Source organism: Ambystoma mexicanum, chromosome 6q (assembly GCF_040938575.1).
Source record: "Ambystoma mexicanum isolate Mex_15411 chromosome 6q, UKY_AmexF1_1, whole genome shotgun sequence".
In the NCBI taxonomy this organism is placed as follows: domain Eukaryota; kingdom Metazoa; phylum Chordata; class Amphibia; order Caudata; family Ambystomatidae; genus Ambystoma; species Ambystoma mexicanum.
In genome coordinates this window covers 198397367-198422695 of record NC_090937.1, presented here as the reverse complement: position 1 = coordinate 198422695, position 25329 = coordinate 198397367, and the positions used below count along the sequence as shown (strand labels likewise).

Below are 25329 nucleotides of genomic sequence, written 5' to 3'. Positions count from 1 at the left end.
AAATTTCAACAAACACATAACAATTACAATGCACTATGTATTTAAACAAAGTGTAAATTCACAAACAACCATATCCCAACATGTTTCAGTTCTTTATAGCTTCTCAATGCGTGAACTTTCTTTAGGGGAATTTTTTTTTTCATAAATTCTTCACCACCATATAATCCCAGGTAGAGAGCGCGGCAATCCCAAATGAGGCCACCTCCAAGTGTGGTTTTAATAGTGCTACTGTCGATGTTAATAGCTTCAGACTTCTTCAATCAAGTCTATTTTAATAAATGGGTTCTCAAAGTACCCCTTCCAATTCCAAGGTCTGCAGCACCCTTTCTCCGTTTTGTATAAATAATGATGGTAAACCCCGAACCGTGGAGTTAGGTTCTCTTTGGGGTATTGGATTTACCTCAAGTATAGTGAATGCTTGTTGTGCAAAAACAGTAGTGGGCTATACAATTTTCAACTGCAACAGTTACTTTGCATGTAGATTATTATTGTGCAGCATAACCACACAAAAAAACATTTACTACTGCAAAGTGGGTTCATTCCATGAGTCAGGTACACGTATGTCAATCTCCAAAGGTAGAGGTGCAAACTGCATGCATATGTTTGAATTTTAGCAGGGCTGACCCTGCCTTCCTTTCTTTCTTTAGTAGTCAAAATGAGTGTCATTTAGTTTGATAATAGCAACATCTGTTTTTGCAATGCAGTGATGCTACTGGCACTTACTGTGTTGCAGTGAAGTTTAATTTTCTGCACAAGGTCTGACTTTGCAATGTTGTCAGAATCTGGCATGAGAGCCAGTGAGAATTTTAAACCCTACCCTAGATCTTCATCCAAGAAAAGAAACTGCAGCAGTACAGGACGAGAACATGCATTTAGCAGAGAAGAGGCAGTAAGAAAGAGAAAACTACCAGGGCAGTGAAGAAGTAGCAATGGAGGTTCATGTATTGACAAAGGTGCAGTTACACTGATGGATATAATGGCAGACTGATTTGGTAAAGACCAAATGAGAGGTAGTAGTATAGAGGGACATTGGCCCACGACAAAGTAAAATTGACCTAATTGTAAAGCAATATAGCAAAAGACAGAGGAACCAGTAGATAGAAAGGAGCACAGTGTGTGGTGTATTCATTTCTGGGTGTGTGTCACAGTTTGTAAATAAGATCAATTTACACGATTTTCTAAGCACTCTGGGATGACTTTTCTGTCAAGAGTGCATCTCTCAATGTTAAATTATTACATACGTTACATTTGTTACTCTCCTGTGCTTATGCTGATACTATATTTTTATCTCATCCATTACACATTCCTTATGGCAAGAAGGCATTCATGGCATGTCGCTTTAGTAGCTCCTGGGTCAGGTGAGTAAATCCTGGTCAGCGGAAAAGCCCTGAAACTCAGGAGCTACTTTCAGCTCCTGCTCCATGAATACCAGTTTCGACCCCTGAACAAGCCATGTTTGTAATTGAATCAAAGAAGATATATATGAACGGAAGTTAAGGAACTGAATTCTATAACTTTGTGAAAGTGACTAAACCTGAAGAGTTGGAGAGTATCCCAGGGATTTGTGTTTGGAACATTGTGAGATCTGGCAAATTGTTTTGAGACTTGAAAGCATGGGGAAGGGAAGCCCTATCTGATAACCTGAACTATTTGAACCTTGGGGAAGGGAAAACCCTTTTCCATTCAAGAGTTAGAAGAAGCTGTGTACTTTTATTTGAACACTTATCACTTGGTGCCGACATCCCTACACATTGTATACAGTTAGACGTAAGGGCAAGTATAGGTGTTGGACACAGACTGACATTTTGTTTAGGTAGGGAAATCCCACCTTAACATAGGGCAAATTAGGCAGTTTTCCAACCCAACTCTTTCATTAAAAAAAGTTCTATTCAGATACACTACTCGGTTGTCTGTGTCTACTTCATGATGCCTTCACAATTCCTGTAGACTGGTATCTACTGACTTGGGGGCAGCAGTTTTCACCGCTTTTTCACAAACTCTGTTTTTTTTGGAACAGACAAATATGGTATTTGCTCAAACTATATTAAATTCGTCCACACAGACGAGAACAATTTGAAAAGATTACCAGTCTGATGATTTAGCAAACATGTTGTGGGATTTCATGCACAAGCAGATGAAGCCCATTGGCAATCTATGCTCCTAACAAACCAGGTTTTAATATTACCAAAACAAAGAAAAAAGTTAAACGCAATAAGCACTCTTACCTGGTGTGACGGCATACACGTCAAAGTCTTGCACGCCTTCTTGTTTCAGGAGCTGTTCATCAATTACAAAATTTCCAGTGAAAGTCTTTGGCTTCGTTAGAATGGAATAAGCAGCGTCTGCTATGATGTCGGGTGTTCTGCACTGATTCTTCACACCAGATCCACCAAGCATTTCCATGGCAGCTGTGTGTATAGCTTTTGGGAATAAAACAAGCCATTTGTGTTACTTGCATGCCCCCACTTGACTGATCAGATGCTTATTAAAAGGGGTGTGCAATAAACAGCAATTTGAAACCAGACCATTAGTAGTACTCGTCCCACCCAAGCTGTACCCAACACTTAACCTTATCATAAAGTGACCCTTTAGGTCTCAAACACCTCCCCCTCCCTGGAATTAGGCTAGGCGCCTCTAGAATATTAAGAATCATCTCTAAGCCTAAGAAACTTTAACAATGGTATCCTTAGGATGCCAAAAATACAGTGTGTTACTTAAGGATCTGCTGTTCCCTCGGATGAGCGGGCCCAACAGTCCATCCCAAAGATGCAATGTTGAAGGTTTTGAAAGCAATACCTTGAAGATGATCTTGGAAATGATAGGTTCAAGAGTTTGTATCTTTATGGACAGATGGGAAGCACTGGCGGCATGCCTTACAAGACCAGGTTGTACTTAAGTAGTCCTAAAATGGTGAACCTAAAGTTGGTCTTTTAGAATCTTCCTTCTTTTACCCAGATTATTTTTTTCTCTCCCTGTCCTTTTATCACATCCCCAATTCTTGACTGCTGCAAATGTCACAAGCGTTACGCTGCCAAGGAATTTTATTTGAGCAAGGTAAAAATAAAGGAGTGTTCCTAAATCAGGGATCTAAGCAAGGTCCTGGGTCCAACAGTAAAGGAGCCTGTGAGAGTTACAAAGTTGGTCTATCAAGAGATGTACATTGTGCGTGAGGTGGGATACACATTTCTTCCAATCTTTCTGACCTTTATTATATTTGTATAGTGTTTGACAAAGACCTGCAGGCATGGAGGCGCTAAGACAGGACGGAAACAGGAAACAAATAATCTGGTATTAAAAAAGGGAGTCTAGCAGAAGGATCTCAGGCCACCATTTAATGAAATAACAGTTGTTAGCCCACACTCTCAGCCAATGAGTTACACACTCTCAGATCAGACTATTGCGATTGGCTCCTATCAGCAAAGCTCCGATGACAATGGCTGGACTTCACCATTGTTAAACTGGACTACACAAACTGGCTTTTTCCTCTTCCGACTCAGTTCCTCGTCAGATGTTTTTTCATATTGCAATGCAAGGCTGGCCCTCAAGGCTCTACTTCCCTCAATCTCTGAACCATGGGAATATTTGATTTTTTTTTGTAGAAACGACTCAACAAAGCACTTAATACCTCACCTCCCCTTTTCCCTGTTGAATAAACTCATTGTATATTGTGAGGCGGACAACTGCTTGTATGGTTCTCAGTGTTAAAACATTTTATTTACAGAAAATAATGCAAATAGATCCTCGCTAAACCTACTCCAGCGGGGAGTTCCCTACCTAGTCTAAGATTTAAGGGAATCACTCCCAACAGAAAAATTGGCGTTCACACTAAACAAAACCTATGAAGCAAATGCCCAACAATATAAATGAGCAAATAATAAACTATCAGCAATTTGGATGACCTTCACTTGTCCTGGGTAAATCCCTTTCCCAGGATTGTTCACAGTTAAAATCCCCAAAAGTTCAAACAATGGAATAAAGTTGTGAACCAGTTTTTGTAAGCTCCAAATGAAATAAAAGTTCAAATAAAATTACAAAGGTAACAGTTCTTCAGCTTCCAGTTGAAAAGATCCCTTTCCAATTTTAGCCAAAGAAATAGCACCAATGGCAATCCTGGATGTCTTTCTTCTAGAATTGCTTGCCACAGTTCAGAAAACAAATTAATCAATTCTCCTTGTACAATTGTATAAGTGTTTGTAACATATGCAGTACCTCTGGTATATTTGTCAGGATGCTTCTTGGGTTATTCACCTCTCAACAACCACCCCTTTTTACTACTGTCACTGTAGAAACAGACTCCTTGGTTCCACGGTGTGCTACTACTCCAACCACTTTTAAAATGACATTGACTGACATCAACTTCTTATGTGAGAATAGTTAGGCAAAAGACAAAACACTTCGAGCTCTACAGGTAGACAAGGCACTCTTTTCCCTGCTTCAAGAAAAGGGCAGCCTCTGCCACCAGGATAACCTGCCTCTGCTTCCAGACCAACTTCCTCCCCACCACAACAGTCTCAGCATTAAAGGCTACTGGTTTTAGTCTTCTTACAAGCACCCAGCTCCCTTCCCCAGCTTTGCACACACCGAGTAGGTTCCAGTAAGTTACCTGGAATCTGAATTGCCACATTTCACCTTCAGGTAATAATGTCTTACGTAGCGGAGGACACTGGACCTTTAACAACTTCGCCTGATGGTTTGCTTTCAACAGGTTTTCTTTACATGGAAAGGGTTTGCCTATTGGCTTGGGGTAATGCTTGTCCTTAACATAACATACTTTTAAAGAATATTCGTTCTCATAGTTACAACGCTCAGTCTTCAAAGGAAAACAAATTTTAGGTATATGCAACCAATCTTTACAGGATATTTTTAACTTGAAGTGTCTGTAAAAGTCTGTATTCCCACGTCTATACACAGACACTTCCGTCTCCAGTTGGAATTGAAATTGGTCACATGCAAACCTTCCTTTGATGTTAAACGCGCTTGCAACAAAGTGTGAAAGTGAGTTTTCAAGATTTTGGAGACTTTCGAAAAACATTCCCGTTCTTAATTGGAGAGACGCGACGACTCCGGTAATAGATAATCGTGTAACACTGGGAAACTAAAGGCTTTTTCCATACGCAAGCACTATAGCTTTTAGCAAAAGTGCATGTGATACTTTTCCAGTGTAAAATGTTTGCTTCCACAATAACAAATAATATCTGTTTGCTTCTTCTCTTACGCAAGCCACTTTAAAGCTGGTTACAATTACCGGTAAGAGTTTAGAAGTGAACCTGAATATACCAAGCTTCACTCAACAGCTTCAGGAATACTCCGACTACACGCTGCTTCCACTTCCCAACTCCTAATTCATCTTCCATGACTCTGAACACACTTGTGACCGACACCCCTTTACAACACGGGTGGTCTCTGGTCCAGCCACACCAACTTGGGAGTCTCCTGCACTCATCTGTCCCTCGGCTTTCTTCATGCTGTGAGCCTCTGGCTTCAGCACAGATCTGCAATTAGAGCCACTAGGCACACCTGGGAAGACATTCACTTTCAGCACGTCTCGCTCAGTGCAGCCAGGACAAGGCAGGGTTTGTGAACACAGGAGCCTCTCCGAACTTGCAGGTGAAATCTGCTCTCTCCTGGTCCCGGCGTCCCTCCAGCGAATACACTTCCTCATGAACTTTCAGACTTGTGCTCTTCTACTCCTACTACTACTACTGCCATCCTTCCAGCTCCTGCTGCAGACTTTTATGCCTCTTAGGTGGGGAAATTGATTTCAGGTGCAGGCTATTATTGTTACTTGCCCGACCCTGGCAAAGGCTGTTAGGCCTGATTGCCTGCCCTCTACTTCTACATGCCTCTTCAGCGCTCGTCTTTGTCTCAGTTTGTGGGATTCTGGGACATGAAGTTCACTTTGTCAAAGTTAAAATGTATCTACTTTTTAAGGGTAGATTTATTTCCCTTAGTATTTTTTAACAGAGAGGCTATCAGTTTTAGGTCTACAAGAGGGAGATCTGGTAGAGAAGGCAACGCTTTCACCATTCCTTGTAGTGTACCTTTGATATTGAGGAGGACGTGATGTTCCAAGGAAAGAACCCTTTTCATCCCGGGGTAATAAAATTGGGTATTACAACATTACATTTTAGCACTTTCGTTTTAACCAGAGGGTGAGAGATCTTAAAATGACAATAAGCCATAACTTCTTCTGGCACAGTGGTAAGAATATTCCAGTCAGAGGAAAAATATGGAGACTCATCCCACAGAATCACCTCACTATCCTGGGTCTCGTCTCCACCCAGGTGATCCTCCCGCAGTACACCACCCCGAGGGGTGGGATCAGGAAGCGTCTTCTCTCCCCTGGCCACCTGGGAGGAGATTTTGGGCAGGGTTTTAGCGAGAGTCCCGCAGGATGCTTCACAATACTCTCTGATTTTCTTACTCGGGAGTCTGCAGCCTGCTGTGGCTAGCTATATGTTTTGAACCACAATTTCTATGATCACTCACCATTCACTATGCTGGCTAGGACGGATTGCTGTTGTAGTTCAAAACATCTGGAGAGTCAAAGGTTGCAGAATCCTGTTCAAACTTAAGAAGGAAAGTCGTTTTCAACCCCCCGCCCCCATTCTCGCTGTACATTTACTATTAGCTCTGTGTACAAAAGCCGCTCTTCTCATAAAAACAGGCAGCACATTGTTAAGTAAACCTTGTTTTCAGCAGCACAGCCTTCCTTGGCTATTGGACAATAATCAATAATAGGCAAAGCAGTTCAGTTGCTTTTAATTGGTCATCGAACATCTTGTCTCAATCTATTTAAACTTTTTAGCTCTCCGTTAGAACACAAGAGGTACCCAATCAATCCCACATGTTTCCATTTTTGGATTTGTTAGAGGGAGGTGTGAAGAGCCAGGAATGGGACACTGACACAGAGGACTCGTTGTTTTGGTTACAAACTTGTAGTAAATGAAAAGAGGTTTGGAAAATGCCTCAGTATCCCTAATCTAGGAGGGGTTTCCCGACCTCAAACAAAACAAATGGATCTGTCCGTTGTCAATATGTCTCAAAGTAAGAATACGTTGTGTGTCCGAAATCCTAGTCAGGCCATCACACTCTAAAACCAACTCTAAGGTGAAAAGGGCATGGTCTTTTGCTCTCAAAAGTATGCAAATGTTCAGATCCAACACAAGAAAGGTATTAATCCAACCCAAAAGTTCAAAATAACCAATCTTCACAGCTAAAGGGGATGGCCTTATTTATTTGCATTTGAATAGCGTACAACTGCCCAGGGGCATCGTGGCACTGGTCAGGGAGGCTCACTTAATACAGGTCATTCAAGCATGCATACTTTACAACAGGTAGGTGGTTTGAGTGGGTTACATACAATAGTTACAAGTGGTCATTCTGTTGTTACATATAACCAATATGTACAGTTGTTATAAACAGATGTCATATAAATTCATTATGGAGAGTAAGGATCGGAGTTAGTTGAAGAGGGTGGTTTTTAGCAGTTTGCGGAAAGTTTGGTATGATTTTTCGCTCCTTAGTGCCGTAGGAAGGGCGTTCCAGCTTTTTGTTGCTAGGTGCTGGAAGCTGGACCCCCCAGCTTTACTTCTTTTGAAAGTGGGTACATAGGTCTGGTTAGACAGGTGTGATCTGGTGGGTCTGGAGGACGCGATGTGGGTGATGCTTTCGGATAGATAGGGTGGGGCGTCAGCGGAGAGGCATCTATGAGTAATAGCTATGGATTTGAAGAGGATACGTTCTTTTATAGGTAACCAGTGGGCATCTTTTCTGGCATGGCGAGATGTGTTCCCTTTTCGGAATACTCAGGGCTTCTCTTAAGGCGTTGTTCTGGGTGACTTGCATTTTTTAAAAATGTTTTTTGTGGAGGTACCCAGGAAGAGGGCACTGCAGTAGTCAACTTGGTACCTACTGTGACTCTGGCTATTGACAGGCAGTTTTTTGTTGAGAGGAAAGGTTTCACAGCATTAATTACCTTAGTGGTAAGTGCACCAGAAGACGCTATGGCATTTACCTGCCGTGACATGGACAGTGTTGAGTCAAGGTATACTCCTAGGGCTTTTACAGCCGAGGAGACTGGGATGGTGGAGTTATCGATGTTAAAGGTTTTGTATTGTGGTGGGAGTTTGTTTAAAGTTTCTTTGGTGCCAACTATAAGGATCTCTGTTTTGTCTCTGTTGAGGCATAGGCCATTGGCTGCCATCCAGGTTTGGATGGCTGTGTAGATCTTAGTTAGTGCTGCAGCATCTTGTTCATAGATGCCTGTGAGGTAGAGTAGAACTTGAGTATCGTCGGCATAGTTGGTGTAGGCTATTTCTCGACAATGCAGGTCATTGAAGAGTGGGAGCGTGAAGATATTGTAGAGTGTGGGGGCAGTGCAGTGGATGGTGGTGGGGGTGGCGCAAGCGGAGTCTGAAAAGACTTTCATGAGTGGGCTTCATTTTTTAGCTGCGTGCCTAAGATGTCATGGTTAACCAGGTCAAAGGCAGCGGACAGGTCCAGCAGGAGTGCTGATTTACCTTTGTCCATGATGTCACGGAGTTGTATTTTAAGATCGAGTAGTTTGGCCTTGAAGACCAAAAGGATCGATCTCTCCTTTGGATATTGCAATCCACTCCTGGGGCAATGGCTCCCTTCCCCAGGTTTCTCTTCACATTCAAAGCAAGTTACAATCCCAGGGGTATAAGCATTAGAATTCTCCTTTTACTGTATCACAAATTAGTTGCAGGTTCCAACTCGCAGATCACCTGGTATACTCCCCTGCCAGGTTCTTTTCCAAATTATCAGCAGTTCAATATCTCAAGGATATGGTTCTTCCTTAGCGTTTCCTTTGTACAGCAGCTTATCACACATACTGGACTATGCCTGGTATACTCTCCTGCCAGGACTTGTATGCATTTGTTTTCAACACTGTGGCTCGATTCTTCTCATCTGCTCATTTCATCAATAATATATGCTCAGCCCTTTTCATCCGTTCACTCAGCTTGTTCTACAAATATTTGGTGGATCTTTTCATCATGGTTCAACATACAATGTCTCTCTCTGGTTTCCTTCCTTGGTTTCCTTCCTTGGTCTTCTGCAAGTTCGTATTGAGGGTCCCAGATCCCACTGTCTAGGGCCTTCGTGACACTGCCCGACAGTGCTTCGGAATTCCAACCCTTTCCCTGGGCTCACCAGCTTTCAGTTTACGGCTTTTCAGAGCTCCCGACTCCAAGTTCCAACTTCATCTCTGAAGAAGGAAGAGTAGGTATCCTGGCACTACTGGATCCGTCTGAGGCCTTCGATCTGGTGGACCATGGCACGCTGAAACAATCATTACACCACTCAGGGCTATGCTCGGACAGTGCTGTTGACTGGTTTCTCTTTGTCAGATCGCGAATCTCGCATCCAGTGGGGCCAGGCAAACTGCTCCACTAAACCTATTAGGTGCAGCATTCTGCAGGGGGCCAGTCTATCGCCTATCCTATACAACCTGTATATCCAGCCTCTCTGTACCCTTTTACACAATCTAGGGGAGTTCTTTACTAACTATGCAGTTGATTTTCAGCTGGTCATAGAGGCTACATGCGATTACTTGGCGGACTCTGCTGCTTTGCCTACCATCTACTACCAAATTGACAACTGGATGTCATCCAACTGGCTCTGTTTAAACTGCAATAAGACTGAATTATTGATTGTTAGTCCGAAGACAGCACAAGCCATGCCCGGCATATTCCAGCTTTCAAATTGGTATAAGTAGCATCCCTGTCCTCAGCAGGTTGAAAACCCAGTGCATCTGTTCAGAGTTCTTTTTAAATTCCGATGCCCATGTCGACCTTTTGACAGAGAGCTGTAAAAACTATTTACACGTTCTAAAAAATATACGACCATTTATCTCCAAAGACAATACTGTAACTATCGCCCAAGCTACTGTCCTTGAAAGACTGGATTATTGCAAAGCCTTGTTGATGAAAATTGATTGAGGCTAAAACAGTGGGTAGATATCTTGTTTTCAGATCTAGGTTGGTGTAAAGTGGCAATTGGCTGCCAGTCCCGGGGGGCAGTGTTGTGATGAACCAGAAGGAGGACTAAATTGGGTCATAGTTAATCATGTTAATTTCAATAAAATAACCAAAACGCCTAGCTAGCCCTATCGCCATGAGGACAGTTCCCTACCTAGCAAACCTAAAGCGAAGGGTGCACATGAAGTCCAAAATAAAGTCTTTTGCCCGAATATTAGCCAACTAACTAACTGGCCCTACCACTTCAGAAAACACCGAACTAAAAGGAAAAGGGGAGGCTTGCACAATAGCCTCGGTAGGGGCTTCTGCCCGGCCCAACTTGCAATTGACTTGTTCTCAATCGCAAAGTTCCTTTAGAACATCATGGTATATTCTTCACAATCATAGTATCAAATACTTTGAGTAAAATTGTGATCATCTTCCTTCTGGGTTTCACTCTCCCCTTGAAAAGGAAAACTGTATTTTATCTGAAAAATTCCTATCCTGCCAGGATTACTTGAAAATACACTTTTCTTTCCCACCTTTGTGGCATTGCGACTCCCCTAAATCATGTGGCTCTGTTGTAAATATCTTCTCAACTACAAAATGTATCTTAGGGAGTTTACCTGCTCGAGTAATACAGGTTCCTGTGGCTTCATGCATTTTGTTAACCGTGGTGCAGAACATTCACCTTCCTTTCACTTTAGCGCATGATTTATGGTTGCCCTTTGATAGTCTTGTCGGCTATACCAGCTGTGATATACAGTGTTTGCATCACGCTCACTCTGCTTTAGCGGGGCCATGTGACCGTTACATTTTCGGTTTCTTGTACCTGCGTTGGTTTCGGTACTCCTGGAAATTATCAATCATAGTCTTCATTTGCCTCCACAAGTCGGTAGCATCGGTTTCCCAGTCGGTACCTCCATCAGTGGGAAAGGCACTTGCTGGGTGAAACTCAGGACCCCGGGTCTCCTTTTCTCTCTCAGGTCTTGGTATCAGTTCCTGGGCGCCAGGCCCACCACTGCTCTTCAGAGGTCACGCCACCCGAGAAGACTGTTGCCTTCCCATCTATCTCACCTTGACCTGAGCTTCTTGATCGCTCAAGGCACCCGCCGTACAGCCTCAAGCTAGTGGGTCTCCTTCCCTTCAAGCCACCGTTGGCTTTGTCCGGGTCGACGTGGCTCTGCCCCTCCAGGACGTTGATGCTACATTGGCTGACTTCGGAGTAGCAGTTCTCCTTTGTCTGTAGGAGTCTCTCCTCTTATACACGTCATTGGAGCAAAAGGAATTGTCCGGTCTTCCTTGATCGTGGCATTCAGGTGACGTTCAGCATTATCTAAAGCCAATAGAGACAAAGAAGGAACTTTGTTGAACACAGTCATTGCAGAAGATGCCAAAGTCTTTCCAGCATCCACACCAGCAAAAAGGGTGGCTTGGACTGGGAGTTCCAACATGGAAGGTAGTCACATCCAGTGAGGTCCTACTTGCCCAGAGCCTTAGGGAGGGTCTTGCTTAGGAGGTTCACCTCCATAGCCACAAAGTGGGTGTCTCTCCTCTGGGAAGAAGGGGCGAATTGTCCAGATTAGTCACAGTGTTGAAAAGCAAGGCCTTTAGAGTTGTCCTGAATCTAAACTGCTCCTGGAATGTGGATTTCTTGTGTTTGAGTTTGGCCACCATGTTGGAGAAAGGGGATACTCTTGTCTCGCTCTGCTATTAAACATGTTCTCTAGTAGTACATGGATGCTGCATCTTAGCATCTGTTTTGGTTGGTAATGGCTACCTTGTAATGTGGGGCAAGTTAATGGAAAGACGCCAAAGCAGACCATTACAGTAGTCTTGGAATGATAGTACCAAGGCAGAAGCAACTTAACTCTGACATATTCAGGAGGAGGAAGGACATTATGCTGAAAATGTGACTTATACCTTTATGTATTCTGGGGGCCAAAAGGACAAAAAGATTGTCCAAGATGACGCTAATGTTTTTGGCTGAGGATAAGTGTAGGATTGGCTGCAAAGGAGGGAGATCAAGTAAAGGGAAGAGATGAGCAAACTGAATTGCTAAAGCAAATATTCTCCATCTCCATGGCGTTCAGGAAGAGGCTGTTCCCTGACCTCCAGTCCTGAACCTGGAACAGACATTCTAAGATATGATGGAGATTAGATTGCGACAGGGCCATGGTCATGCCCCTGTCAAAAGAGTGGGGACACCTCTTGACCTGGGGTAGGTGGCCTACTAGGGCATTGCGAGACCCTGACCTAGCCAAGCGGCGGGGTGAGAGTGGAGACCTTCAGTCCTCAACTCCTCCGTGTTTAATAAGACATGGCAGCATTGGTACCACAATATCTTGCACAGTGCCTAGCACCAACTTCTGGCCAGATTTCTTTTACTTTTGCAATACTACAGCTCTGAGAACCTCCCACCACGCAACAAAAACGACCCGCATGGGAGTGAAGACAACAAAATAACAGCTATGGAATGCTTGTTGAAAAAGCTTCCCAATATAACATCCTGGAGTCCCAGGCCACCAGTGCCAAATGGAACGCAAGGAAATGACAGCCTTACCTGGGATGGAAAGCAGACAGAGGAAAACAAACTGCTTAGTGTCAGAATGCCAGAAGAAAAAGGGGCCGGGTCCTATGGAATGTTTTAAAGCCTGTAAAAAAATCTTGATCTCCTGGTAAAAGGGAGGACCGAGAAGGCAGGTGATGGGAGATAAGGGGAAGGGCAGGGCAGGAAAGGCTGCAATATAAAAGATCCTCTTTTCCCCAAAGATGAATGAAAGGTGTTGAGGTGAATTTAGCAGGGGAGTTGGCAGAACGAGAAACCAGGCAAAGTGCGGAAGGTGGAGAGAAGTGCTGAGGAGAATATCAGTGTTAGAGAAGAATGCAGGTGAAGAATTGTGTGGAGAGAGTGGAACCAATTTGGATAAATGCAGTGTGAATTAAGTGTGTGAGTGACTGGCTAGCGGAGAGAGAGGGGAGTGTAGGAGTAGATGGGAGAAGTTAGATAGTGCCGGGGGGTGAGTTGAGGACTGTGCAAGAGAGAAAGGGGCAGTGGTGAGAGAAGAGGTAGCAGTAGTGGGGAGGTTGGATAGCAGGAGGGAGAAAGGCAGTAGGAGGAGAGGGGGAGTATGAGAAGATCTATAGGCAAGGTGCAGCAAGGACACAAGTAGAAGACGAGGGGAGGAAAATAGGAGGAGGGAAAGAGAAGGTAGCAGTATTGGGGAAGTTAGAGAGCAGGAGGGAGGGGAGGAAAGAGCAAGGGGTTTCCATTAAAAAAAAAGGGGAGAGGGGTTTCCATAAAACTCACCAGCAAAGATACAGACATACAGAAGCCTAAATGGGGTTTGTGCTCAACAGAAAAGGCAGCACTTCCAAAGTATACAACATTATTCATAGTCAAAGCCAATAATAAGTTTTTTTAAAAAAAGGGACCTCGTGAGATAATACTTCAGTGCTATTTCTGCATCGATAATTGTGGAGAGCTCCCAATCGCTATGTTGTGGAAATGCCAGATTTTAACCCTTGTGGGGTCCCCTAGCCACTGAACATAAGCAACACAAGTTTTGGAGTGTTGTGTTATGTTATTTGGCATTTATATAGCGCTCTATAGATCATTGGTATGACCTCAAAGCGCTTGTGGATTGAACGCCCTCGGGGACCGCAGTCCAGGTCAGTTGAGAGAGCTGGGGTATCATAGGGTGCTTGGGTGCACTCATTATGTGCGCAGCTGATGCGATTGCCTGATGGTAGATGCATGCTAGCATTAGGTGTGGTGGAATTGAGATCAGTTGAATGTATGCAGTCTGGAGGTTGGTCTCCGAGACTGGATTCTGGCTACGTTAGACCTATGTAGGACGCTTATGTCGAGGAGGTCCCGAATAAAGCCTGCACTTCAGTTGCCCATTTTGAAGTACCAGGAACGTTCACACCAAGGTATGTGACGTATGATGAACAAATAAATCAGCAGAGAGACGTAGCGGGGCTCTGCCCAGTATATATCAGAAGAGCAACACCCATTAAAGTCCCAATATCCAGAAAACCATGGACAGTAAAGTATCCATTGAGAAAACCCTACCAGCAAATGAGACGAAGATTGCCTCAGTACTGTCCCGGAAGAGACCAAAGAGGTCTTAATGGAAGACGAATGGTGACGTCACAAAGGCACGGACAGACTCGCAGATAAAAGAAATAACGACCCAAGAATGACACACAGACGAAACACCATGAATAAAGATATCGTGAACCTAAAAGGGGAGAACGATGTTGAAATACAAAGACGCTTAAGCTGTAAGCAGGGTGAAAATATTCAACCACTTAACACCTGTAAATATGCTTGGAACCGCAATAAAGCTAAGAAAACAGTGCGGCTTGCTATGCTAAGTAGAAGAAGAGTGTGGCAAGTGCCATTATACATAATCTACCTCAAAACAAAGCGCAGTATTATAAGCGCGATTCCACTTTGCACGAAAAAGCAGAATCAACTCAGGTTACTATAGGCCAAGACAAGATTTATATTCTAGCAAAACGAGAAGAGACGGCTAAATCGAAACTCAGCAGATGCAACTCGTGCCAGGAGAGCCAAGGTCATACCAATGGAAGGAACGAATAGAAGCTACATATATAATTGAAACTTAAGAATAGAATATCCTGTCTCTGAAAGGTCGAGATAAGATGGCGTAGGCAGGTGGCAAGCTGAATAAGAATTCAATGCACAAACTGAGAGAAACTAGACAAATTCACGGTGTGGGTAGCACGCGACCAGCCGAGCGAGAAGCAGCACGGGTTCACACCTACGCTTGGCATCCGCCCAGGCAGAGATAGCAGAACTTTTCCAGACAGAAGATGCAGTTTCGAGGCCAACCACAGTAAAATAATTGCCACACAGTTGCTGAAGTGATGATTGATTTTAAAATTAATTGGAGGAAGGCCAGGAAACTAGGGGGCACCCTGCAGCTGGCTGACCGTTCTGCGTGCTGCTAAGCAAAGTGGACATTTATGCATTGGGTTGGTGCTGACCCAATCACAATGGACCAAATAATCTAGGTTCCTATAGTTAGTGGAACCAATGGGACGTCGTACTTTTAGTGATGTCTACAGTAGTCATTTTTGAATGAAGGGCTTAGACGCCCACCTGACAGTGTTTACCCAATCCCCTCATTCCGTTACCATATACAGATATAGTTAAATGTTAAAGGTATTTGTACCGCGCACCGTCACCAACGGAATTGGTCCCCAGGCGCTCTGGCGGATCTGTAAATGATAAGGTGGGATGGGTTAGTAAGGTGAAGAGGGAGTAGGATAGTGAGAGGAGTGGTGTTCTGTTGGCAGCTTCAACTTGGCATACACCGGGGGCTGAGCTTTGGTGCGGGTATTGGATCGGTGTCAGTCCGCGTGTTCTGTTGCTCCGGCTTATGTGTTGTTGCAGTGTTGTGAAGTGCGTGCGGCTTGTGGTGCGAGAGATGGTTGTGTGAGTTTTTGAGTGACATAAGTATACAGAGTTTGAGGTTATATTGGTTAGTTGGTTACCTGACCTTTAGCATGCTAACATTCACAGTTTTGTCCAAGTGTGGCACTTGTTGGCCTTCACAATCCTATTTAGATGCAGTGCAGGCCAATGTTCAGAATTCTATCTAGGTGTGGGCATGCTAACATTCACAGCCTTATCTAGGTGCGGCGCAGGCTGGTGTTAACAGTTCCAAGTGTGGCACATGCTTACATTCAAGTTTCATCTAGGCGCGGGCATGCTATCCTTCAGTCAAAATCCTATCTAGATGCGACGCAGGCTAATGTACACAATTCTATCCAAGCGTGGACATGCCAACATTTACAATTCTATCCAAGTGTGGACATGCTAGCATTCACAATTCCATCTAGATGCGACGCAGGCTAATGTTCAAAAGTATCTAAGTGTGGACATGCTAATATTTATTTACAATTTCATCTAAGTGTGGACATGCCAACAGTCACAATTCCATCTAGATGCGATGCAGGCTAAGGAACAAGTTACTTACCTGTAACTGTTGTTCTCCAGCATGGGTCTGGCATGGATTCACATGCTCATGAATATTCCCCGTCGCCAGGCTGGGAATCCTCGGTAAAGAAAAAATCAGTATCAGTTTCGTTTCTGATCTGCCTTTCTTAGTAGTAAACAATCGATCCGTCTTTCTTAGTAGTAATCAATCACTGACCTCTGGGTCATACTGCCCCCAGCCAATGACTGCCCTCTCCCTAAGCCCCGCCTCTGGCAGCCATCCTCAGATTTGGTAGCACGCCAAGTGGCAGTATGACCAAGTGAAGAGCCGCAGAGGGGTAGGTGGGAGGGTTCACATGTGAATCCATGACCGACCCATACTGGAGAACAACAGTTACAGGTAAGTAACGTGTTCCTTCTCCAGCATGGGGTCTGGCATGGATTCACATGCGCATGAATAAAAGTGCACAACCACGGGAGGTGGCAACAGGCTCAACATTAAGCATCTCTTACCTCCTCACCAGGCTCACCTTAAGCGAACAGGTTGCGCAGCACTGCTTGGCGGACCCTGGACTCCTCCCTGGAGTCCCGATCGACGCAGTAGAATCTTGTGAAGGTGTGCGTCGACCTCCACGTAGCAGCCCTGCAGATGTCCAGCAGGGGCACACCAGACAGGAACGCCGTGGTAGCAGCGATCGCTCTGGTCGAATGGGCTCTCGGTCGGCCGGGCAGCGATCGGTTTGCCAACCGGTGACAATGCATGATGCAGCCGGAGAGCCATCTGGAGATGGAAGTCTTCGAGAGAGCCTTCACTTGATTCACAGACCCAAAGTTCACAAACAGTTGCGACGTCTTCCGAAAACTCTTCGTGCGGTCCACGTAGAACTTCAGCGCTCTAGCTACATCCAGCGAGCGCAAAGTCCTCTCGGCCGGCGTCGAAGGCGACGGAAAGAAAACTGGTAACACCAAGGGCACGTTGAGGTGGAAGTCCGACGGCACCTTGGGCATGAAGGAGGGGTGCGTCCTCAGCACCACCCTCGTGTCATGAAAAGTCAAGTATGGAGGCTTGCAAGATAGGGCCTGAATCTCTCCCACTCATCGTGCAGAGGTGATGGCCACAAAGAACGCTGTCTTCCATGTCAGGAACTTCAAAGGCGCCGAATGCATAGGCTCGAACAGGGCCCCCCCATGAGCCTGGTCAGCACCACATTAAGCTCCCACGCCGGGGCAGGAGCCTTCACCGGCGGGAATGATCGGAATAGTCCCTTCATAAATTCCTTCACCAGGCAATGGGACCACAAGGTCGCCCGTCCCGTCGTCCTGGTATATCGGGAGATGATAGCCAGATGTATTTTTATGGAGGCGTCCAGCCTTGGCCAGCGACAGCAGGTACGGCAGCACTTGAGGGGCCGTAATTCGCAGAGGGTTAATCTTCTGTGCACGGCACCAGACAGAGAACCTCTTCCATTTATGACCATAACACTTGAGAGTTGAGGACGCCCTTGCCTTTGCAAGAACCTCTCTGCAATCAGCCGGGATATCGTACCCTCCAAACTCTAGTGCTGCAGGAGCCAGGCCTGCGAGTTCAGCTACTGTGGGTCGTGGTGGAGAATGGCACCTCCTTCTCTGGAGAGAAGATCCGTGTCGGCCGGCAGCCTGACTGGCGGGGACGTTGACAAGTCCAGAAGGTCCGGGAACCAGACCTGCCTCGGCCAAGCCGGTGCGGCGAGGATCATCCTGCACCCGGCTTCTTGAGCTGGTTGATGAGGTGGAGCAGCAACGGCAATGGAGGGAACGCGTATAGAAATGGGCCGTCCCAAGGGAACGAGAAAGCATCGCCCATGCTCCTCGGCTGTGGGAACCTGCTGGCGAACCTCTGGCACTTGGAGTTCGTCACCGTCGCGAACAGGTCGATCTGGGGTTTGCCCCATCGTTGGAACAGTCGATCCACTTGATCCTGGCGCAGTTCCCACTCGTGGCACGAGCGCAGCTCCCTGCTGAGTGAGTCGGCGATGGTGTTTATTATTCCTGCAAGGTGGAAGGGAACCAGAAACATCCCCTGGGCGACGGCCCAGTGCCACAGATCCTGGGCCTCCTTGGATAGGGCTGGGGATCTGGTGCCCCCCTGCTTCCGTATGTAGAACATTGTAGTGGTGTTTTCGATGAAGATCCTCACCACTTTGTCCTTGAGGGACGGAAGGAACGACTTGAGCGCCCAGAACACTGCTCGGAGCTCCAAGATGTTGATGTGAAGAGACCTCTCCTCCGGGAGCCAAAGGCCTCTTGCGTGGAGATCTCCGGTGTGGGCCCCCCAACCCTCCAGACAGGCGTCTGTAGTCACCGTCTCCTGAAACGCCAGGGTTTGAAAGTCCGTGCCCGTCGTGAGGTGAGCCCGGGTGCCCCACCATAGGATCGCCCGACGGAACTCCTCGTCGAGGGAGATCCTGTCTTCGAAGCAGCCCCTCGCCTGAAACCAGCAGGCGTCAAGGAACTCCTGTAGCGGACGCATCCGAAGTCTGCAAAGGGGCACAAAGTAGATGCATGAGGACATCATCCCGAGAAGGGACTTGATGGAACTCACCCAACAGCCGCCGCACCTTGCCCAGGATGGTCTTGGTCCTCTCCTCCGAGGGGGAGTCCAATTGCTCCACTGTATCGAGCTTCGCCCCCAAAAACAGTGCTACTTGCGATGGAATCAGGTGGGATTTGGGGTAGTTGATGGAGAACCCCAGCTCCATGAGCAACCGGATGGTCCTCGCCGTATGATCGACGGCGAGTTCCCTTGACTTTGCCCGGATTAGCCAGTCGTCCAGGTAGGGGTAGACATGGATCCCCTGCAGGCGCAGCCACGCCACCACTGGTGCCAGGCACTTGGTGAAAACCCTCTGTGCCGAATTTAATCCGAACGGTAGGGCTCTGAATTGGTAGTGGCGTCCCTGAACCACAAACCTGAGGAGCTTCCTGTGCCTTTTTAGAATGGGGATGTGGAAGTAAGCATCCTCGAGGTCCAACGACGATAGGAAGTCGCCTTCCTCCAGCTGTCCCAGCACGCGCTGGAGGGGGACCATCCTGAATTTCTGCGCCTTGATGTATTTGTTTAACCGACGCAGGTCCAGGATGGGGCGCCAACCGCCTGTCTTCTTTCTGACGAGGAAGTACCTGGAGTACACTCCGGAGCCCCAGAGCCTCCTGGGGACGAGCTCGATGGCACCTTTCTTGAGCATCGCCTTTACTTCCAACAGCAGTTGAGGGACGCGATTCTCCTTCCTGGCCCGGGAGGAATGCGAGGGCACTTCTTTAGGAATTCCAGCGAGTGCCTGTTGGCCAGGGTGTCCAACACCCAACGATCGGTGGAGATGGACTCCCACACTCTGACGAACTTCGTCAGCCGGCCTCCCACCGGGGTGCTTCGGTGGGGGCCTGACAACCCGGCCGGGTCAGTCTTGCTTAGAAGCGGCCTTGCCACCTTGGCCTCCTTGGTGACGACGGCGGGAACCCCCTTGCTTGCCGTGACCTCTGTAGACCTCCTGGGAAGAGGAGCGGGCCGCCTGGCGGTAAGTGGAGGAGCCACCGCTGGATCCTTTGGAGGCACCCTATCTGCCTCTGGGGCTCCGAAAGGGCCGTCGCTGCTGAAGCACCCCAAGGGCCCGGGCCGTCTCAGAGTCGGTCTTGATGGCCTGTAGAGACTCATCCACAGCCTTACCAAAGAGGTTGTTGCCGTCGAACGGCATGTCCAACACTCTGGTCTGGACGTCCTGGCGAAAATCTGTCGCCTTGAGCCATCCTCGTCGTCGGAAGCAAACTCTGTTGCCCAGTTGGCGAAATCCGGTATCGGCAATGTCCGTTGCCACCGTTATGGCGTGGTCCGACGCCACCTCGCCTTCCTGCAGAAATTCTAGGGCCTCCGCCCTCTTGTCGTCAGGTAGGAAGTCTAGCAGGGGAGCTATTTTGAACCAGAGCTCCCTGTCGTAGCATGCCACGATCGCTAAGGCATTGGCCGCCTTAATCGTCGTCCCATAGAGTCCAACTTCTTGGCCTCGCTGTCCGGCGGGGAAGTGGAAGTTGAAGCCGCTGCGCCCGCTGCCTTCTTCTTAGCCGCTGCGAGACGACCGAGTCCGGCGTGGGCTGGGCCCTGAGGCACAAGGGGGCAGCATTGGGGACTAGGTACTTCTCGTACCTGTCCCTCTTGCCGGGTGTCGTGGCAGGGTTCTTAATTACAGCAAGCCCCGCGTCCAATATGTCGTCGAGTAGAGGCACCGCGAGGACCGTCTTCCTCTTAGCCTCTCGTCGTTGGTACAGAAACCCCTCCTATTTCTGTTCTTCAGGGCAGAACTGTAAGAGCTTGGATGCCCTGGTTATCATGGCGTGGAAAGAGCCAACCTCATCGGCTGGGGACGCCCGCGGTGGGGCATGGGGGGGGACGGGTGACGACAGGATGTCCGCTGTGTCATCGCCGCCGTCATCATCCGTCGCTGTATCCTCTCCCAGCGAGGTGGATGAGGGGTCCACCGGTCTCGCAGGCACGAAGGGCGGAGCGGGGTGGACTCTCCTCCGCTTGTTCGGAGGGCTTCCCGACGGGCCTGGTTCTGGCTCCTCCGTCGGGGTGCGTGGTAATCTCGTCCTTATCTCGGTACATAAGGATTGGATTGCCAACAAAATGGCCGCCGAGCTATCCTGGGGCTCGGGCAATGGCTGCGACGGACGGGATGGCCGCTCCACTGGGCCCTGTTCGTCGTCGCTATCTTCGATCACGTCAGCAGGGACCGTTCCCTGGGATCGAACCTTCTCGAACCTCTCGTCGAGGCCTATGGACCTTTCGTTGAGGTCCTTCTCGGTCTCCACCAGTTCCTCCTCATAGGCTGATTCCGAGTCTGTAATGGCCGCCACCCCCCTCTTTTTCAGCCGGGGTCTTCACAGGGGTCTTAGCGATGGACTGGAAAGAGGATTCCCTCCACGGCGGCAGGGATACTCTGGGCCCAGAGGCCGTTTCCATTGGTGTAGTCTCAGCCGGCTCCACCAGGGTCGCAGCGACCACTTCGGTAGAGGACTTAGCCGGGTGGATCAAAGCCCTCACCACCTTAGGTGCGTCCTGGGCCTTCGCCTTGGGGGGAGGGTCAGCGCCTCGCTACCCCTTCGAGATCGACCGGGTCCGCTCCAGCGACCTACCCGGGTTCTCGGACTTCCTCTTCCCCGAACCAGAGTGCTGGCTCGTGGTCGAACATGCCGGGGAAGTAACGCCCTGCTTGGCAACCGAAGAGCCCGACCTTTCGGCGCTCCCGGTGCCCGCAGACTCGTGGTGCTTGGCCTTCTGTTGGGCCCCCGTCGCCGGGGCGCTCTCAAAGGACTTGGACGCCCGCTCAGACGACTTATTCGCCTTCTCACTTGCTGTGCCCTTCTCCAGCCAGGTGGTGAGGCGGGAACGACAATCTTGTTTGGTCCGTTCCGAAAAGTTCTTGCAGAACGCACAGTCCTTCTCCACGTGCGTCTTGTCCCCATGGAGGCAGTTGAGACATCGCAAATGCTCGTCCTCCTTGAAAACGTTATCTAATCTGCATCCAGGGCAGTTCCTGAACAGCTTGGATCCGGGCGTCGAGCTCCCCTTGTCCTGGGCCATGTCCATTGAGGTAGGCCGCAGATCTTCCGGAATCCTCTGAGAAGTGTAAACTCGACGAGAACTTCACCCTTGAGGGGCGTAGAAGAATTCCGAAACGGGTCCCCGTTATCGGAAGTAGAAACGGTGGAGCTTGAGGCTCGATTAAACTGAAAAAATTAGAAATTCTCCTGAAAAAGCGTGAAAATGCAGTAAAAAGAAAAAACTCGAGAGCTAAACACGAGGACTCCCAACACTTGAGCGTGCAGTAAAAATCTGAGGATGGCTGTCAGAGGCGGGGCTTAGGGAGAGGGCAGTCATTGGCTGGGGGCAGTATGACCCAGAGATCAGTGATTGGTTACTACTAAGAAAGACAGATCAGAAACAAAACTGATACCGATTTTTTCTTTACCGAGGATTCCGAGCCTGACGACGGGGAATATTCATGAGCATGTGAATCCATGCCAGACCCCATGCTGGAGAATGTTCACAATTCTATCCAAGTGTGGACATGCTAATATTATGGCACTCTATGTTATTGGGAGGTAAGATAGAGTGGCAGGGGTTTTCTGGAGTAGAGCAATTGCTCTACTCCCCACCCATGCCACACTTACAGTTTTTGTTGGTGTTAGCTGCTGGCTTCCTTGGCGTCCCCTGCGGACACCTGCAGACACATCTTGGAGCCGCCAATGTAGGAGCCGCCCTCTGCCTCGTGGTCCTTCGCCGCGGGGGCTGCCGGGCAGAGGGCTTCCCTGGGATGTTCTTGATATGGGGTGTGTGGGCCAATCCAGGTGCAGTGGGCAGGTTGGGAGGTGGGCAGAAGGGAAACCAGGAAGCGGCCAGCCCCGGGGAGACAAACCATTCGCCGCGTGCGCAATGGATGGTGCTTTTAAGCGCCATATATTTAATTTAAAGTTGCCTTCTTGGGAGGTGAGGGTGAGGAGACTCCTTACCTTGTCAGGTGTCTGCTGGTAATGGTGGAGTGCTGCACCTATATTAAAGTTACCTTTTCGTAACTAATAGAATTGCACATTAACTTTTGAGTGTTACACATCAATTATGATGAGTTTTCAGTATAAATGCTATGATTTTTATGAAATTCATTGGAGTTGAAGCGAGAAGGACGATCGCATCACTGCTGATTTCCATGACTCCCCGTTTTTTGTACTTGTCATTAAACGGACTCCCTCTGCCAAACCATTGAGTTGTCCTTATTGATTGGTGTTGGAGTAATAAATCTGCACCCCCATCCATCTCAAGATTGCAGCTATCTCGTCTTAAAGTACTTCGGAGCAAACCTCGGCTCTATGGGCCAGCCGGGGGTCTCCGGAGTACACTTGGTAGCAGAGATCGGATGGTTATCGATTATTGATTAGAATAAGACACCCATTGACCGTCGACATAAAGTAACTCTAGGTCTTCGGCAATATCACAAGTCCTTTGCCATTCTGCCGAGTAGACCGTGAAGCTCCCCGTAGACAGTGGTAGTGTAAGAAAAACTACAGACCAGGGCATGAAGGGACCAGTGTTCCCCACATATCCCTTCCCATTCTTACGGGCAGGTGAGCGGGTGAAAAACCGAAGAAGGCAGTAACGAAGGTGGTGATCCCGAGGGTCCAGAGAGGAACCATGCGAACAGTGAGTGAAAGAAACTAAATGTTCTGGCAAAAGTGCACGCTTTAGAACAAGTAAAGGGAAAAAAGGTAACAGAGGGAAGTGGGAAAACTAAATATAGTTAGAAGTAGAGAAGAATATATATATATATATATATATATATATATATATGAATAATAACTTGAGAATAATTAAGAAAATAAAGGTTACCAGAGAGGACACCCGAGAAGAGAGGTTACAGGGAGGACGCCCGAGAAGTGAGAGGATTCACCTTATTCCTACGCTTTGTAATACAAGTGGCTAGAAGAAACGTGTACCCAGAGTCCCATCTAAAGTGGGAACGATTATACTACCACGACGGTTAAAGATGTCGTAAAAGGGGTACGTTTAGACTCCATGAAGGGGTAATGATTAGAGGCAGGGATAACTGTGACCAGCTGGTATTCGTCTAGTCTGTCAAGCATCTGTCTTGCATGTTTTTTGTTGTGACATCATATACCTAAAATTTTCTTTGAGAAAACGGACTTCAATTTTACGCGATTCAAGAGCTGAGATAAAATCGCATATAAATTGATGTTTTTTGAGTAAATTAGAAGGTATAAAATTTGGGATGGAGCTTGCAGTTTTTGGTGCTCGCTCATATTGTTGGAACTGTTTAAGTCACACAAAAGTATTGACCAGTGTTATATAAAAGGAAAGGGAACAGATTTGAGCATGGAAGATATGACACCATTGACACTTATGCAAACAGTTGCCAAAACATGCATCCAAGCTAAAAAAATATAGTACAGAATGGGTTAAAGGAACCGGCCACAAGGTGGGTCTTTATCTAAAGCCGTCTTGCAACACATGATGACATATTTGCATGCCACATACACGGCAAGAAGCTAGACAAACGCCTGGCTGTTCTGGAGCTTTGGCAAATGTATGAACAGGGAAAGGTTGAGGAGCCGCCAATAGATTGGATGCATAATGTATGCACAGAGGGGGGTGAGACGCCTACCGCGCCACCTGCCCCATCCGAAACGAAAGTTGAAGAAAGTAAGGACGAGGGATTATACCCGCTGAGAGAGCTTAAAGCAGCCACGGGGTACAGCAACCCAGCATATGAGTCACCTATGCAAAGTAGTGACGAAAATCAAGGGAAAGATAAGGATAAGAATATTACCTCCACAGTCCCACGGGACATGGGGAGACGCGATGACGAAAGAAGAGATCAGGCACAGACAAGTGCATCTCTCGACAAGGAGAGAGAAGGGAAGAGATGGAAGGGAAACGAAGACAGAACTGATGAGATAACATTCGGAAAAAAATGAATGGATGGGAGGGCAAATTTTACTGAAACTTGATGGCAAAAGCATTGATGACGCGAAGCAAAAGGAAAGGTTGATGAGGCACAGAGAAAGGGGAAAGAGAAGGAATTGAGAGACAAAAGAATAAGAAAGAAAGACAAAGGCGAGAACAGCTATATCGCGAAGAGCAAGAAAGACAGCTCGATCGCAAACCAAGAGCAGCCAATAATCAAGACAGACAGGATCAGCAGAGGTCAGAGGAAGAGCAAAGGATATGTGAGAAAGAATAGAGACAAAGAGATGAGGAAATTTGAAGGGGCAGATGAACGTAGAAATGAAAAGAAAAAGGAAGAAGAATGAATAAGAGGCGAGGAAGCGCAGAGAATTTGATGACGACATAGAAAGTAAGCGGCGACAGAGAGCACACGATCTTTAACATCTGGGGAGAGAGGTTAAAAAATCTGATCCAGTAATAGATTGGGAAGATATAGAAGAATTCTTTCCTGCGTACGATTCAGTACCCGTCACATCTATGGCAAATATGGAAGATGACTGACACCAGAAACATCGGAGAAACGATAGATAGAATATATGATGAAATGGGGTTAGAACAAACACCCCAAGGGGAGGGAGAAGACAAGCGCCTGGAGAGCACTCAGCTGTACCACACTGAGGATGTCTCCCAAAGTAGTGGGAATAGAGACCTATCCCTAGATAGACTAGAAATAAGGAGTAAGGAGGACACAAGAAGTGGCACTAGTTGGGGACAGATAATGTCCGACTTAGAAAGGACGGAGCGCAAGGAAAATGAGGAAGAGAGACGGAGTGAAAGACAACTCCCAAGGGAAAAAGGAATAAGATGGTCAGACACTAGGG

General features: G+C 47.2%; 1 protein-coding gene across 2 annotated transcripts in view; it reads right to left on the bottom strand.

The window, feature by feature from the left end:
• Window positions 1-25329, bottom strand: part of HSDL2 (hydroxysteroid dehydrogenase like 2) — a 732267-nt gene that overhangs the window by 310740 nt on the left and 396198 nt on the right. For both annotated transcript variants that reach the window (XM_069630633.1, XM_069630634.1), the window contains exon 7: window positions 2226-2420. In XM_069630633.1, the coding sequence (XP_069486734.1) occupies window positions 2226-2420 (195 nt within the window). The remainder of the gene's footprint in view (window positions 1-2225; window positions 2421-25329) is intronic.